Source organism: Dromiciops gliroides, chromosome 1, assembly GCF_019393635.1.
Source record: "Dromiciops gliroides isolate mDroGli1 chromosome 1, mDroGli1.pri, whole genome shotgun sequence".
NCBI lineage: Eukaryota > Metazoa > Chordata > Mammalia > Microbiotheria > Microbiotheriidae > Dromiciops > Dromiciops gliroides.
Genome location: NC_057861.1, coordinates 33,852,403 through 33,868,931, shown reverse-complemented (window position 1 = coordinate 33,868,931; position 16,529 = coordinate 33,852,403). Strand labels below are relative to the sequence as shown.

The following is a 16,529-nucleotide window of genomic DNA, read 5'->3' as shown; positions in this document are numbered from 1 at the left end:
CCTTTTGTAGCTTCACCTTTTGAGAAAGCCGTCTCCGTTCAGTGCCTCTATTCTTAACTCTACCCATTCTGAATTCTGACCTTGTCATTCTACTGAAACTCTTTCTAAAGTCCCTAACAATCTCTTCGTCACCAAATCCAGTGGCCTCTATTTTTGCTCTGTAAGTTTCACATCTTTATTCATTTTTTAAACCCAACGTGATTTTAAGCAACATGAGGGAAAATCCAACATTTCCTAATTAAATATAAAACTGTACAAATGGCTTTTGGAAGACCTTCTTTCCAAACAGCTTAAAAAAGGATAATTTTCATTGAGAATTCTGAGCCTTCTTTGTTCAGTTTATTATCATCTACTTTAACCAAGCAGAACTTGGACTGATGGGTGGGACTCCCTTTTCTGTCCCAGCTAATGTCAGGCTTGAACGTTCGTCAGACACAAGACCTGGAAAGCTGTCCTTGGTTCTGATAAACTCAAAGAGAGAGCTCACACTTGGAGGTTTTTTGTCCTGATGGAGGATCTGATGGCGGCAGCTCAGGGGACTTGGAGGCTGAGACTGTCCCCTGCTCAGTACCCAGTGTCCCTGAGGAGAAGGAGGAAGAAGAAGAGGAGCCAGTGGCCTTTTCTCAGCCCTCATTCTTCTGGACCTCCCTGTCTCCCCTTAAGTCCCAACCCAAGATCCCAGCTTCTACAGGAAGCCTTCTCTGATCCCCTTTAGTGCTGGTGGGACCATCTCTAATATGTCCTGGCTATAGCCTGTTTGTCTGTTGTTCTTTGTGTGCTGTCTCCCCCATTGGATTGCAAGCTTCTTGAAGGCAGGGGTTGCCTTTTGCCTCTTTTTGTGTGCCCAGTGTTAACTACAGTGCTTGGAACATAGTAGGTGCCTAATGAATGTTTATTGACTGGCTGACTGATTGACCTTACACAGAGTGTCCTATAAGTATAATAGCTTAAAACTTCCCTGAGACTTTTGGGATGCCCTGTTGCCTTCAGTTATTTAGTTCTTGAACAGGGCTAGAGGTGGAGACTAGAGCTGGGATTTCATCGGTCTGGGTGAGGAAACTCTTCTCTGCAACCTGGGCTCTTCAGGAGGTGCCCGGAACCCCAGGAGGTTATTGCTCAGGATCACCCAGCCTGCAGATGTCAGCTGCACCCACTCGCCCTCCCTTAGGCCACACTGCCTCCTGTCAGTGCGAAGGATAGGGGAAAAGACATTGGGCCAGCCACTTAGTGAGAGCAAGGGGTGGGCCGACCCACGTGCGGCCCTGGTGTCCATGAGAGAGGAGCTGGAAGGCGGCTTTGGGGGAGCCTCCAGCTGGGCTCGAGGCTTATGAGGTGGGCAGGCAGGTAGTGACATCGAGGCGACAGAGCCAGCAGTCCGTTGGCTCCGTTGGCTTGTGTTGTGATTCTGTGTGATGTCAAGGGTGCGCTGAAATGGTCTCTTGATGGAGCCGCAGCAGATCACAAATTATTACAACATCTAATGCGCAAAATGTGGACAGCTGGGCGGCCCAGCCGGTAGAGAGCCACACTTTGGAGTCAGCGAGACCTGAGTTCAAATCCGGTCTCAGACACTTTCTAGCTGTGTGACCCCGAGAAAGTCACTTCACCTCTGTTTGCCTCCATTTCCTCATCTGTAAAATGGGGGTTCTATCCAACAGTACCACCTCCCAGGGTCGTTGTGAGGGTCAGATGAAACAATAATTGCAAAGCCGTTATTACAGTGCCCAGCAAACAGTAGCTGCTTAATAGATGTTGTGTGTTTAGTTGTGTCCGACTCTCCATGACCCCATTTGGGATTTTCTTAGCAGAGACGCTGGAGTGGTTTGCCATTTTCTTCTCCAGTTCCTTTTACAGATGAGCAAACTGAGGCCAACGGGTGGCCCAAGGTCACACAGCCAAGTATCTGAGGCTGAATTTGAACTCGGGAGGATCGGTCTGCCTGATTCCAGGCCTGGAGCTCTATGCACTATGGCGCCCCCTAGCTGCCTTTTAATGAAGGATGTTCACAGGACAGGTGGGTATTATAGGAAGAGAGATTCAGATCAAGCCTTGAAGGAGAGATTGGGATTAACTAGGCAGAGAAGAGAAGCCGTGTAGGAAGGAAGGAGCCTCTGGATCTTCCCATGTAAGGATCAGTTAAAGACTATAGAGATATGGAGCCTGAGACAGCCCCCTGAGAGGCAGAAGGGCCGTAGGAGAGAGAGCCCTGGACAGGACATGAGCAGCAGGAAAGCTTCAGGAGGCAGCGTTGGTATCCTTATTTAAGGGAGATGAGGGGGGAAGAGAGAGCAAGAGACAGAGAGGTGGGGGGAGACAGGGAGGGAGAAGGAGGAGAGAGAAAGGGATGGAGAAGGGGAGGGAGGGGGGAAAGCAAGAGAGAGGTGGGGGAGACAGAGATGGAGATGGAGGGGGAGGAAGGAGAGAGGGGGAGAGAGGGAGGGAAGGAGGAGAGAGACAGATGGAGAGAGACTCAGAGAGAGGAGAGAGGGAGGGAGGGATGGCTGGACAGACTCCATCGAGTGTGTTCTTCCCCATGGCCCGTAGGTGGCGCAGTGAGTAGAGTTTGGGACTTAACAAGTTGTGCCTTCCAGTCCTGCCTCCTGATTCTCAGCCTCAGTTTCTTCATCTGTAAAATGGGCATTGTGAGCAGCACTACCCCCAGCCTCCCAGGGCCGTGTGGCTCGAGTGAGATCACGCCTGTAATGTGTTTTGGGGCCCTCTGGGGTTACCTGCCACTCCTTGTTGTGGTGGTTGCCCACCTGCAGACCGGGGCTGGGTGACCCTGGTCAGCCGTATCCTCGTAAAAGGAAGCCCTGTTCATGCCCGGGCCAGGCTTCTGAGGGCCCCTTCGGGCATGGAGTTTCATGTGGCTCAGTGAGGGGCACAGGTATTTCTGGGGCTCCCACCCAAGAGACGAGGACAAAACTCAGCTGACTGAGCTCCCCAAGGGTGGGGATCGTCTGTCACCTTTCTTTGTACCCCTAGTGCCTGGCACACGGCAGGTGCATAATAAATGTGGACTGCTTGGTGGGGAGAGAAGGCTGGCCTGTGGCCCATACTGCCAAGGGTGGCAGGAGGACCCGCTCTATGGCACCGGTCGGTGTGCAGCTAGGCTTAAATATGAGGGCCCACGGATGAGTGAGTAGAGGATCCTACAGGTCGTGGTGGCCACGGGCCAGGGGCACCGGCTCACAGATGACACCCACGAGCCCAGCGTAATTTGCTCATTCAAGCTGGGTGGAGCGATGGCCCAGGAAGGGGCTGGGGCTGGGCATCAGTGACTCTGGGTGGGGCTCTCCCTGGCACCCCAAAGGCCATGTTATTTTGAGAGCAATTTAACGGGCAGCTGCACCCTGGTGACAAGAAAGCCCCTGGCAGGCTGTGGGGAGCCAGCACTCCAGGTTCCCACATCTCTGCTCCGTGTCAGCACCAGCAAAGGTGATCCGGGGTGGCCAGAGGTGAGTGGTACCCCTGCCAGAAGGACCCAACACTGCGTCATCTTGACATTGCGCCACCCCTGGGCACTGCGGCCTGGTTTGTCCTTGCATCTGTTTCTTAGGTCCTCCCAGATCTGGAAGGGACCTCAGGCCCCAGTGTTTTACAGGAAAAGAAACAGCTGAGGGTGACCTGTCCGAGATCATGGAGCTAGCAAGTGCCTGAGCCTGGATTTGAACCCAGGACTTCCTGACCCCAGTATCTGACTCCTTCAGGAGCAAATTCTGGAAAAAGCTTAGATGTCTGTGTTCAGAAATCTAGAGCTGGGAGGGACCTTAGAGGGCAGCTAGAGGAATCTCCCTTGTTTTACAGATAAGGAAACTGAGGTAGGAAGTGAGGCCCTCTCCCTCAAACCCAGCCCCATGTGGAGCTGCCAGTCTCTCCCCTGGCATTGAGACAGACAAACAGACAGGCAGACTTGTAGATGCCTCCTGAAATCCACACATACCGTTCTTAAAGCTTTCAACAAAAAAAGAAAAGCATTTCCTAGGGCAGGATCATGTGATATAGTCGGGGAAACTAACCACTACTGCTGCTGCCACCACTGCCACCAGCACCGTTTCTTCTGCCATCCCCACCATGACCACCATCAGCAGTAATTAGCAGTAATGCTTACAAAGTAGTCCCAGGGCCACAAAGTGCATTCCTCACACCTCGTGTCATCTCATTTTCAAAAGCCACTTGGGCTGAGCTTCCTCATTTGAGGAGTGAAAAGAATCATCCTTGGATTCCCCCACCCCATCACATCATGTGCATTGGGCCCCCTGCTGAGTGCCGGGGACACAGAGAGAGGCAAAGCCAGCCCCTGCTCCCAGGCATCTCCCAGCTAATGCGAGAGGGAGGCAGTGTGCATGTGTAGGCAGGATCAGTTGGCGGTAGGCAGCAGAAGGAAGCAGAGCATGGGGGGGGGGGGTGGGGGTCAGGAAAGGCAGTTTTAGTGGGAGGTGGGGGCAGATGCATGACAAGCCATGCTTTGTAGACCTTAAAGTCCCCACGAGGCATGAATGAGGAGGATCTGTGAGCCAGTGTAGTGACTTGGAGCGAGGAAGGCCTGGGTCCCAGTCTTCCTTCAGACACATCCTTGCTGTGGGGCCCTTGTGAAGTCACCTAACCTCTCTGAGCTTCCCTTTCATCATCATCTCAGTTGAGATGAATAATGCTTGTGGTGTCTTTCTCTGTCTGAGTTGCTCGACAAACCCCAAGGGGCCTAGGACAGTTCTCTTGTGATGGGGGGATGTCAGGGCACCCTAAAGAGGACAAAGGATTCTTTGTGCTGGGAGGTTCTAGAGCGTCATCACTGTTGGAGGTGTCACCATGGTCCACTCACATCCCTCCTGGAGAACCCCTGGGGCCTTGTCACAGGCTCCTGGACCAGAGGCTCTCTTAGAAGGGGCTGTCAAGGTCAGCAGGCCCACCTCTCATGGCTAGTGAATTGTTGGGGCTGGGACTAGAACCCGCAGCCTCTGGCTCCAGAGCTGGCCCTGCTCTCTCCCTTTGAACATGCTGCCTCCCAGAGCCACCCAAGTGGCTCAGAAAGGGTCTGCCCGCCCATGCCCGTAGGAAATCTGGACAGATGAAGACAACACCTCCTGCCCCGCCTGTGGCCTCTTAGTCAGAGGCACAGACCCTTGATTTGGGACCATCCTATACCCCAGACAGTTATTGACCATGGGACGGGGCCTGGCTGCCCCTCAGGCGAATCTCGCATTCAGAACCTTTGCCCAAATCTACAGGGCTGGCATCCTTCCCAGAGACCTTTCTGAATTCTCTGAGCTCCTCATCATGTCAGGAGGGATTTCTATGGAGCACAGGACCTGCAGACCAGAGGACGTGCCTAGTGTGGGGGGGTGTGCACAGGCCGGCCCTTCAGTCTCAGCCCAAGGTTTCCTTCCTGCGGACACAGGGCTGGTGATGAGACACAGTCACGCCCGCTTCACCCCCGGGATGGTTGTGTGAGGCGCTCTTACTGGGGAGGACCCACCTGGCCTAGTCTTCATTCCATTTGTCCACAAGCATGAATTAGGCACCAGTTCTGTGGTGAGTCCTTTGCTGGACACTGGGATTATGAGAGGAGAAGAAGAGGAAGCGGTACCTGCCCTCCAGGAGCTGATAGTCTAACCAAGTGTGGGCATGCATACGCCATGCAGCAAGTGAGCTAAGGAGTGGGGGGAGGGGAGCAGGCCGAGGCAGCTGGCAGGACCTCAGGGGAGGCTTCCTGTGGAAGGTGACCTTCTGCTTCTGCCTCACACTTGATCTGCACGTCTCAGCCCAGGAGGCGATGCACAGCCTGTGCTCTGAATTCCTCCTCAGCGGGTGCACTTGTCAAGGTGACACGCACCTGTTCTGAAGGAAAATCTATGAAAGCAGGTCCACAGAATCTCTGTCCTAGCCCCCAGGGGTGCAGAGGGGCGGGGGAGAGGAGGCAGACTTTGGTGAATCAGTGGAAAACTTGCCTCCTGTGAGATGGAGAGGCCACGTGACAGGTGGAATAAATACAACACTGGACTGGGCACCGGTGAGACCTGGATTCTAGTTCTGCCCCGATCCTCTTTAGCTGTGTGGCCCTGATCAAGTCACCTATCCTCTCTGAGCCTTTGTTTCCTGATCTGTAACATGGGGGTAATAATGCTCATAAAGGTAACAAGGTGGCGTAGTGGGTAGAGTAGCGGGCCCAGAGTTGAGAAGACCTGAGTTCAAATCCGACCTCAGACATTTGACACTTACTAGCTGTGCAACCCTGGGCAAGTCACTTAGCCCCAATTGCCTCACTAAAAAAAAACAAAAACAAAAAAAAATAATGCTCATAAAGGTAACAAGGCAGCATAGTGGGTAGAGTACCAGGCCCAGAATCAGGAAGACCTGAGTTCAAAAGCAGCCTCAGACACTTACTAGCTGTGTGAGCCTGGGCAGGTCACTTCACCTGTTTGCCTCAGTCTCCCCATCTGTAAAGTGGGAGTAACAATAGCCCCCCAAGGCGGTTACAAGGATCAAATGAGATATTTACAAAGCGCTCAGGACCTTCTCTCGCACATCCTGGGTGCCCTACCAGGTGGCAGTGAGGCACAGGTGAGCCAGTGCATGGAAAGAGGTGTGCAAAGCGCTGAGCCTTCTGTAGATGTCAGCCAGAGCGGCTGCACCTGGATCATTTTGGGGACAAAACAGATTCTGTGTCTGTCTAGGCCTGGGCCTGCCTTCTGGGCCCCCATCCCCTGCCTCCCGGAGCCTCAGGGTCCTCATCTGGAAAGAGGAGCCACAATCCCAACCAGAACTGAGGGCCAGGGAGCTGATGGCAAGGCCTCGGCTGCTCGGCTCTGGGCGTCACACCGGGATTGTGGCCATTCTTCTCATCCCGAGTTTGCTTAACCAAGTTCAGACAGAGACGGTCCTGGAGTGACTCACTGTCTCGCTGCTGCTGTTCTTCCCCTCCTCCTCCTCCTCCATCCCCCCAATTTTCTCCCAGGTATCATAGGCACCTCCTTAGAGGGCATCCAGTGAAACCCCTTTATTTTAAAGATAGGAATCGGAGGATAAGTGACTTATAACATCCTAGACTGGGAACTGGGAGAGACCTCGTTTGATATCTAAGGAAACAAGACCAGGAAGGTCCTGGTGGGGCCTCCAGGCAAGGTCACACAGTTAATGAGAGGCAGGGGTGGGATTTGAACCCAGGCCCTTTGACTCTTGGGCCAGAGACATAGCAGGAGTTCCTGCAGTTTAGCTGAGGGCAGAGTAGATGGTCTTGTGGTCTGGAGCCGGGAAAGGTACTAGCTATGGGGCGGAAGCAGTGCAGGTCTGGCCAGGCGGACAAAGCACCCTCCCCATTCTAGGCTCAAGGCCTCTGGCTTCTGGCTTGGCCCGCTCTGGAAGGAGAAGGCTGAGGTCCAGGCCGGGCTGCTGGTGGAGGCCAGAGCTGCCCATGGGCTCCTGTTGTTAATCACAGGATTGATGCTTCCCAACTGGCCCTTCCTCCCACCTGCCCTCCTTCACATGAATTACAAGCAGATCGGGCCTGTGCTCGGCCAAGTCCTGAATGATCAGTCCCATGGAAGGAAGCAGAAGGAAGCCAGGTGTGGGCCAGGGAGGGGAGCGGAGCGGCAGGTATGCAGTGCAGTTTTGGGGGGGGCTTATTTGTTCTGAGATTTGGTTGGCTTGCTTCTCTTGGCTTGAGAGCCAGGGCCAGGGTAGGGGGTGGGGGGGTCAAAGTTACTCAGGAGCCAGTGTTCACTCATCTACAGGGTTTGTTTTACCTGCCTCCCCCCATCCCAAAAGTTTCCTTTGGTACCCACCCATTCAGGGCCTCTTTATCAATTTATCTTTATTTCTCTTCGCATGGCCGGATGGAAAGATGGGCTACTTTGACTGTCCGGTCTGGGAAGCGCTTCCATAAGGCCCAGCAATTGCCATGTGTGCCGTGGAAGAAAGCAGCCGAGCTGAAAGGAAATTAGGCAGCGGGCACGGGACACCTTCTGTGCTGGCCCTGCTCAGATCCTCCTGGGGTGCAGAGGACATTGGCTGCTGGTGGACCCAGATGGTGCCGTTCAGAGGTTGGGGAGCAGGGCATTGTGGGACCCTCTGAGGTGTCTTGTCCAGTAGCTTCCTTTTTCAGATGAGCAGAGAGGCCCAGGAAGGTTTGAGGACTTACCTACAGTCACACACAAACAGGTGGTAAGGGCTGGAGGCAGCATCTGAACCTAGGTCCCCTGTCTGCAGAGCCAGTGATCTCCAGGACGCTGACGTTAGGAGAAAGAGATGTGAACGGAGCCCCCAAATAGGGCAGACTGTGAACGTTCTTCCCTCTAGGGCTCCCGGATTTTCTTGTGACAAATCTCTTTCTGGGGGGTGCACCCAAGGGCATGGATCCCTCAGTCCAGTTTAGTGGCCCCCTGGGGCTCTCACACTGCCCTCTCCTTCGATGCCTCTTCTGAGCATGTGGATGACCTTGGCTCCTCCCAGGGAGTGCCAGAGGTGCCCAGCTCCTGGCAGGCCTCTCCACACTGGAAAGGCAGCCAGGGGGGGGCCTGGCGATAAGCCTGTCATCTAAGCACTGGCCTCATTAAGCTTGGGACGGCTCTGCACCAGACTGGCCACAGAAAAATCAGTGTTGGAGCCTAGAGCAGCACTCAGATGTCATCTACCGAATTAGAGAGAGGTTCCTTCTGTGCATTTATTAAATACCTGCTGTGTGCTGCTCTGCTGTGCTGCGAAAGCAGGACACCACAGGGGACACTGCCGGAAGCTATGTAAGAAGGTTGAAAATCAATATGCAGGTTCATCAAATCAGGGCCAGAGGCTCATTGTGGCCTCCAGATCATTCTCATGATGTCACAGCAGAGGTGAAGAGATAAGGGCACGCAGAGAAACGGCACTCGGGCTGGCATTGGAGTCCATGTTCTCAGAGCACTGACCTTTCCCTCCCAGTAACATTCTGGGGCCAGCGCCAGGGGGACGAAGACACCCTCACCCCCCCAACATGCCTGCAAGGGCCAGCTGTGGTCAGCTTATGGTGACCTGCACATTGGGCCTTCCTGGGGTCAGGGGTAGTGGTGTGCGTGAGCAGCATCTTAAAGGAAGGGAGGGTCTCTGTGGGGGGGGGGGTTCCTGATCTTGGTCTGTGGCAGGAATATGAAAGAGAGATGATGTCATGGATCCTTGAAAGACAGGTCACTGAGGGTGAAAGGGTGGAGGAGGGGGCTTTGCAGACCATATGGCTCAATCTAGTAAGAACCCCTTGGCTGGTCATCCTGCCCAAGGGGCTTTTCCCGCGTTCCCTGAGTTGTTGCCTCCCACCCCCATCACTGAGTCTTTTGGGTGAATCGCCCATATTGATTTATCCATGAATATGTTGTCAGTGGAAGCGAGGATGATCGTCTCTTGTCTTCCTGTGCCTGTGTCTAGCACAGTTCTGGACACATAGTAGGTGGTCTATGAGTGCTTGCTGCCTTGGTTGGTTTACTCCCATTGACCCCGAACCTGCCGTTCCACTTGGGCTCCCGTTACCCAGAAGGGCAGACGGAAGTCCTCGAACTCGAGTCTCAGGTGGACGAGGTGCCTCCTGATGGCGTGTGTGAGCGGCTGCTTCCTGTATGAGCACACCCATGTGCTTTCTTCCTGATGGCCAGGAGGTAGATCGGGTTCCCTGCTGGATGGTGAGCCTCTGAGCTTCCGGCGCTTCTGTGTCGCTTGGACTCCCCTCTTTAGCACAGGGGAGTTAGGGTTTGGTTGTCAATTAAAGAATAATTGGGGAACCCCAGGCAGGGCAGAGGCGATTACTTGTATGGTGTGACACGGACCCAAATGGCCTCTGAGGTCTCACCCAGCTTTCAGGGTGTGCTTCCCAGTCAGGTATATCCCTGAAGCCCGGCTGAAATGCCAGCCAGCATTGACTAAGCGCCACCTGTGTCTGAACTGTACTACACGGGATGAGAAAACTCCTCGCCACATGTAGTGTTTTCTGTGTCTGTCTTGGGGGGGGGGGGTTGGGAGCAGTGCTGCGGGTCAGGCCTGAGTGGACTTGAGCCAAAGGAGAGAAGGGGAGGGGTCGGGAAGGCGACAGGCGTCCATGATGGCGCCAAGGGCTTTTACAAATATCGTGTCATCTGATCTTCACAACAACCTCGGTGCTGTTTTGATCCTCATTTACAATTGAGGAAACTGAGGCAGGCAGGTGTGGCCTAGCTGAGGGCTGGAGAGGTCGCTTGGTACAGTGGGATGAGGCCTGATTAAGGTCGCTGGACATGGACTCCCTCCTCTTCCTGTTGGCTGACGCATGCTGTGACCCTTTGTAATGTCGTGTACGGTCTGTTCTGCCAGACCAACCTTCTGCCAGGAGAGAAACTCCCTTCATCCCCTGCAGACCAGGCCCTGCCAGCGGGTGTCCACACGGGCCTCCCTGACCTGCCAGCCTGGTCCCCAGTGGCCACTGCCCCGGGTTAGGCTTCCCCTGGCCCCATGTCCCCAGCCCAGGGCCAGCCTAGGTCTGTGTCCTGAGTCCCTGCCACCTGGCCCTCCCAGAGCGGGGCTGGCTTGTGCCCCTCCTCCTGTTGAGTCTAGCCTCACCACTGTCCCCTTTCCTTCTCCCTCCCAGCAGCAGCAGCAGCAGCAGCAGCAGCAGCAGATGCCCCGCAGCAACCCAGAGGAGAAGGAGGAGAAGGAGAAGGAGAGGGAGGCCGAGAAGGAGGACGACAAACCAGAGGCAGAGAACGACAAAGAAGAGCTGACCAAGTGAGCCCGGGGTGGGGGTGCGGGTGCGGGGCTGCACCCTGGGGGAGGACTCTCCCTGTGCTCTGCCACTCACCGATGGGAGCGACTGGGAGCAGCGGCCGGGCCAGGGGAGAGGCCAGGCAGCCTTCCTTTGCACCTGGGCCATCTTTCCCTCCCTCCCTCCCCTTCTTCTGTCTCTCCTCCTTCTCCTTCCCCTGCCCTTCGTCCTCCTCTTCCCCACCTTTTCTCCCCTCCCTCCCTCAATGTCTACGTCTCCTCTCCCTCCCCTCCTCTTCCCCCACTCTCTCCCAGTGTCTCAATCTGAGCCTTCCTCCACCTTTCCCCCCTCCCTTCCTTAAATCCCCCAGAGGCCTCCGAGGGAATTGCTCATTCCTGCTCTCCTCTTAGACTAATAAATCCAGGCAATGGCTTTGGAACTCTTCCCTCCCTCCCCTCCCCCCTTGGGGGCAGCAAGGATGAGATTAACAAGAGTCAGGGCAGAAGGAAATAGGTGTGCGGCCAGGGTGGAGCCCTCACCTCCAGAATTATGGATGTCAGCTTGAGCTCTTCCAGATCGAGGCGAGGCCTTGGTGCCTGACACAAGCTCGGCAGAATGGAGCCCAGCGAGATTCATTGCAGGGAAAGGTTGGCGGGTGGAGATCCTTTGGTCCCTGTAATGGGTCCGGCCGCAGCTTCAAAGAACATCTGGCTTCATTACACACGTCTTCCCAGACGCTCAGCAGCACAGCCCTTTCAGGAAGACGAATGAGGAGGAGCCCAGGATAAGTCTCAGGCCCTGCATTAAACCCTCCCGCAGCAGGTTTGCTGTGGTGCAGCTCCCTGAGAGGAGTCTATAGGCTCTTAGTCTTGGTCCCCAAAACAATTCCCCTGCCCAGGTGCTGCGTGTCCTCACCCCCTGACACAGCCGAGCTTCATGTGGTTTTCTGGGGACTGGAAAGAACCTGGGATTGGAGTCAAACTCTGGAGCCAAGGGGCTCTCTGAGGTCACTGACGCCAGCCCCTCAGGAGGAAACTGAGCCCCCCCCAGGAATTCTTTGGGGTATAGATTTTGGAGTCAGAGGGGCCCTTCCTGTTCCAAAGAGGATGAAGCTCAGGCCCCCAGAGGGCCATAGATTTAGAGTTAGGGGAGCTGCACACTCTGTATGGGCCAGAAAGCCTCCAGTGCTGGTGTTGTCACGCCCACTCTCTGGCTGACTCGGCGGGTAACCCTGAGGGGGCTGGAGCAGACAACCTCTGAGATCAAGCTCTGCTTCCTCTGCCAGATGAGGGCATTGGGTGAGAGCGCCCGGACTCCCATCGGGTGCTGTCAGAGACCCCTGCGGATAACTCCCTCCGGGAAGTTGGCCCGCCTGAGGCTCGGGTCCTAGCCCTGCCCTCCCCCACTCCAGTGTTCCAGTCCAGCTCTGTTGGCCCTAAGTGGCCGGGAGTGAAGGACGACCTCTGAAGTGCCTTCCCGATCAAAATCGGGCTTCCCAGAAGATGAGGCAGTCCTGGACGTGCCGGCTGGGCAGACTGTAAGCTTCCTGAGGGCAGTGCCCAGCAGATGGGAGGCACTGAACAAGTGTTTGTCACCTTTGAATGTGAGGTGTGGAAGTTAGGGGGGTGGGGAGAGGAGCCTTGCTGTTCATCCTTGGAAAAAGCATCTGCCTACATGAATACCCAGAATCAGACACTGAACGCTGGAAGGCGGCTGGGAGAAGATCTTGTCCAAAGGCTTCATTTGACAGTCAAGGAAACTGAGTCCCGAAGATGTGACAGGTCAGGACAGCGAGCCACACCCAAGTCTTCATGTCCTTTCAGCACCACAGGGGCAGATGGGTCCTTAGCATACGAGAATTGGCACCTGTCCAGAATCAGCTGGGCAGCACAGTGGGCAGAGCTCTGGACGACCAGGGGTGTTCTCAGGGTAGAATGAGAATATTTGTAAGGTGCTTTGCAAATCTTAAAGGGCTGTATCAATGCTGGTGGTCAGTTGTTGTTGTTGTTGTTGAGATTTTTCTATAGCCTGCTTTTTTTTTAAGACCTGCCTGGCCTTTGTGTTTTTTTCATGACTGACATAAAGCCTCCTTTCTCTTCCTGACTCCTCATTAGGGAGAAGACAGATGACACCTCTGGAGAGGACAATGATGAAAAGGAGGCAGTCACTTCCAAAGGTCGAAAAACTGCCAACAGCCAGGGCAGACGCAAAGGCCGCATCACCCGCTCAATGGCCAACGAGGCGAACAACGAAGAGGCGGCTACACCTCAGCAGAGCGCAGAACTGGGTGAGGTTTTTGTAGGGGTGGCTTCAAATCTCTTTCATTTCCTTCCCTTATGCAGTAAAACAGCCCTGGTCATAAAGGGGTTTTGTTTGGGTTTTTTGGTTTGTTTTAAGAAAGAAAAAAAAAGGTCAGCAAAGCCGACCAAGTCATCAGCTGTGTCTGATGGGATATTTACTGTTTCACACCCATTCTCAGCTTGTTTCCAGGGTTGAGCTTGGCCTTTATAAATGATACTAGCTGGGGGTGAGAGGCATTGGCCGTGGGAGCAGAGTGAGGCTGGGAAAGGCGGGACTTAGCAACAGCAGGCTTACAGGGTAGGAATCCTGTCTTTCTAGATTGGGATTCTCCCGAGCATCCATTTCTAAGAGCGGGAGGAGCTGGGCCTGGTTTTTCTGGAGGTAGTAACAAAAATTGAGCTGCGGAACACTATGCAGAATGCCAGGCTTGATAAGTTGGTCACTTTTGCTGAACTGTTTTTTTTTCTCTTTTTTATTCTTTGTTATAACAAGAATAAAAAATCTCTGGAGCTGGAATGTGCATATTGATTTAAAGTTTGCCAAGTGCTGTACATATGTTATTTTATTTGATCCACTCTGGGAGGTAGGTGCTATTATCCCTATTTACAGATCAGGAAACTGAGTCCGAGAGAGGGGAAGCGACCACTTGCCCAGGGTGACGCAGCTAATAAGTAACTGAGATAGGATTCGAACTCAGGTCTTGAGTCCAGATCCAACATCTCTATTCACTGTACCACTGAGCTACTGTGAGGCTGGCCTGGCCAGGAGGAGGGTGTTTAGGGAAATGTAGGTGACAAATAATAATCCATATGTTAAAACTTTGAGGTGACCCTCACCCTCTATTCCCCCAGTGTCGGGATCAGGAGAGGGGCTTTCTGTTCCTCCTTGCCACCTCCCACTCTGCCCAGGCCCTTTTCCTTTATGTTCCTCAGAGAGCTATGATTGGGGCCTGCTGGCAGGAAGGAATCTTAGGTAGGAGGCAAGAGAGCAGAGTTCTAATCCCTGTTCTGCCACTGGCTGAACTGCCAAGTAACGTGTCCTCTGCAAAGGGATGGACACTGAGCTCCACAGAGGGGAAGGGGCTAATGGGCTTGTTGTCTCTCCCGGCCCTGGCCTCGCCTTTCCTTCCCCCCACCTCTGCCCCACCAGTGGCCCCTTGGACAAATAGAGGACACAGGGAAAGCGGTGCCTGAGCCCTGTCAGCTGCTTTCTGCGCTTGTATTCCTTTCTTCCTTCAGCATTTATCAAGTGCCTGATGTGTGCAGGAAATAGTAGCGGATAGGAAGCTGACCTCAGACCTCCAGATGTTAGTCAGTGTCTCCCCTGCCCCTGAAATCACTTTGTCAGACAGAATGGTAGAGAGGACGGAGAGGCCTTACTGGGAACTAGGAAGACCAGGGTTCAAGACAGACTGGCAGTGTGTGGACTCCAAATAAGTCACTTAGGCTCTCAGTGTCCCCCAGAAACTCTGTTAAGATGTGATTGAAGAGAAGGGGTGGTAGGCATTAGGAGTGAGTGGCTTCCTACCAGGGCTCCCTGCACCCCTGAAATCACAGGCGGGAATATGCCAGCTGCAGCCTGAGGCGGGGTCCTGATTGTTTCATTCAGCTGATTGCATGGGATTTAGAGACTGCTCGTCCCAGCACATGCACATGCACACTCACACATATCCAAACATGCACACACATAGACACACTCACTCTCACATGCATGTGTATGCACATGATACACACACTCACAAGACACATGTGCACATGATGCACACATACATGCATACGCATTCAAACATACACGCAGATACACTCATACTTCTACTGTGCATACCCATGTGCACGCACACAGAGACACACTCACATGCATGTGCATACACATGATACACATTCACACACAGGTACGTGTGATGCACATGTATGTACACAATACACACAGACATACACTCACAGATACACATGCACACATGATACACGCATGCATGCACACACAGATACACTCATACCTGTACAGTGCACACACATATATGTGCACACAGACACATTCATTCTCACATGCATGTGCATGCATACGATACATACACTTACACACAGACACATACACGTGTGTGTACATGATACACATATACATGCACACACATATACACTCACACATGCACACGCCTCTATGAGAGATGGTTCCCCAGCCCGGGCAGGGCCTGAGACCTTCAGACCAACCCAGCAGACACAGTCTGCCACCCCGAAGCCTCCTTATCTGAAAGGTCCAAGCGTTATGGAAGGGCTTTTAGCTGGAGAGGTTCTATCATGGTGTGAAGTTCCAGGAGGTTGTGGCCAGTTGGAGAAATCGAGGGCCTGTGGCACGACTTGGGTCTTCGGCGTCTCCCACGGTGGTCCTTTGGCTTCTGCTCCACCAGGGCCCAGCAGGGGGAAAAGGGCCTGCGTGGGCTTCAGAAAGCCCAGGCTTGTTGGCTATGGTCTCAGTGCTTCCCGCGGGACTGTGGACTAGTCCTTTCTCCCCGGGTCTTGTTTCCTCTGTGTGCAGTGAGGGAACTGGGTTAGATGGCTTCTGGGGGCCCTTCCAGCTGTGAGTTGGCAGCCTTTAGGCAACTTCCATTATTTCCGTGGTCCTCACTGTCCCCTCTTGTAAAGGAATGGGGTTGCGTGAGCCAGGATTCTCAGCTTGGGGCTCACGGACCCCTTGGTCTTTGCATGGATTCCAGGTGCCTTGAGCTTGGCTGATTAAAAAAAACAAAAGATGCCTCCCTTTCACCGAGGGTTTCTTTTGTATCCTCTGTACTGTAGTCTGTGCATTTCAAACAGTGACTTCAGCTTCAGCAGATTGCCCCGGCCAGGGGCTCTGGGACCCTTCCTCTGGGTCCTCATCTCCAAGGCCCTGGCACCGGCCAGCTCTGAGAGCGGTCCAGTGAGAGGGATTTATTAAGCGCTGTACACATGTGAACAAAGCCGGGCCCTGCTGTTAGAAGGCCCTTTGTTGGGGAGCCCGGGTCACCTCCCTGGGGTGGGAGAGCTTTCCCAGTGCACTCTTAGCTTCACCTCTCAGTCCTCAAGAGCTTTTATTGTTTGTTTTGGGGGTAACATGTTGTGTCCCCAGACACTCAGGGACTGTGCCCCTTGGGACAACCAGGCAGAAATGGTTTTTGTTTGTTTGGGTTTTTTGATGGGGCAGTTGGGGTTAAGTGACTTGTCCAAGGTCACATAGCTAATAAGTGTCAAGTGTTTGAGACTAGAGTTGAATTCAGGTCCTCCTGACTCCAGGGTCAGTGCTCTATCCACTGAGCCACCTAGCTGCCTCCAGAAATGTTTTTGATTCCCTTGACTTTTTCCAGCCAGTCCTGGGAGTCGGGTTATCAGAAGCGTGACCTTTGGTGGCCATTTGGGGCTTTTGTCCTCCACCCCACCCCATGCACTTCAGTATTTAGCACCCTGTAGTGGGTGAAGGCCTGTTTTTGTTTTTTGTTTTTGGGGGGTTTTTTGCTGGGCAGTGAGGGTTAAGTGACTTGCCCAGGGTTACACAGCTAGTAAGT

The 16,529-nt window shown here is 53.8% G+C and overlaps 1 protein-coding gene across 1 annotated transcript in view; it reads left to right on the top strand.

The window, feature by feature from the left end:
• Nucleotides 1-16,529, top strand: part of NCOR2 (nuclear receptor corepressor 2) — a 267,801-nt gene that overhangs the window by 154,442 nt on the left and 96,830 nt on the right. The window contains 2 exon segments of the mRNA XM_043990128.1: nt 10,580-10,716; nt 12,808-12,980. Of these exon segments, the coding sequence (XP_043846063.1) occupies nt 10,580-10,716; nt 12,808-12,980 (310 nt within the window).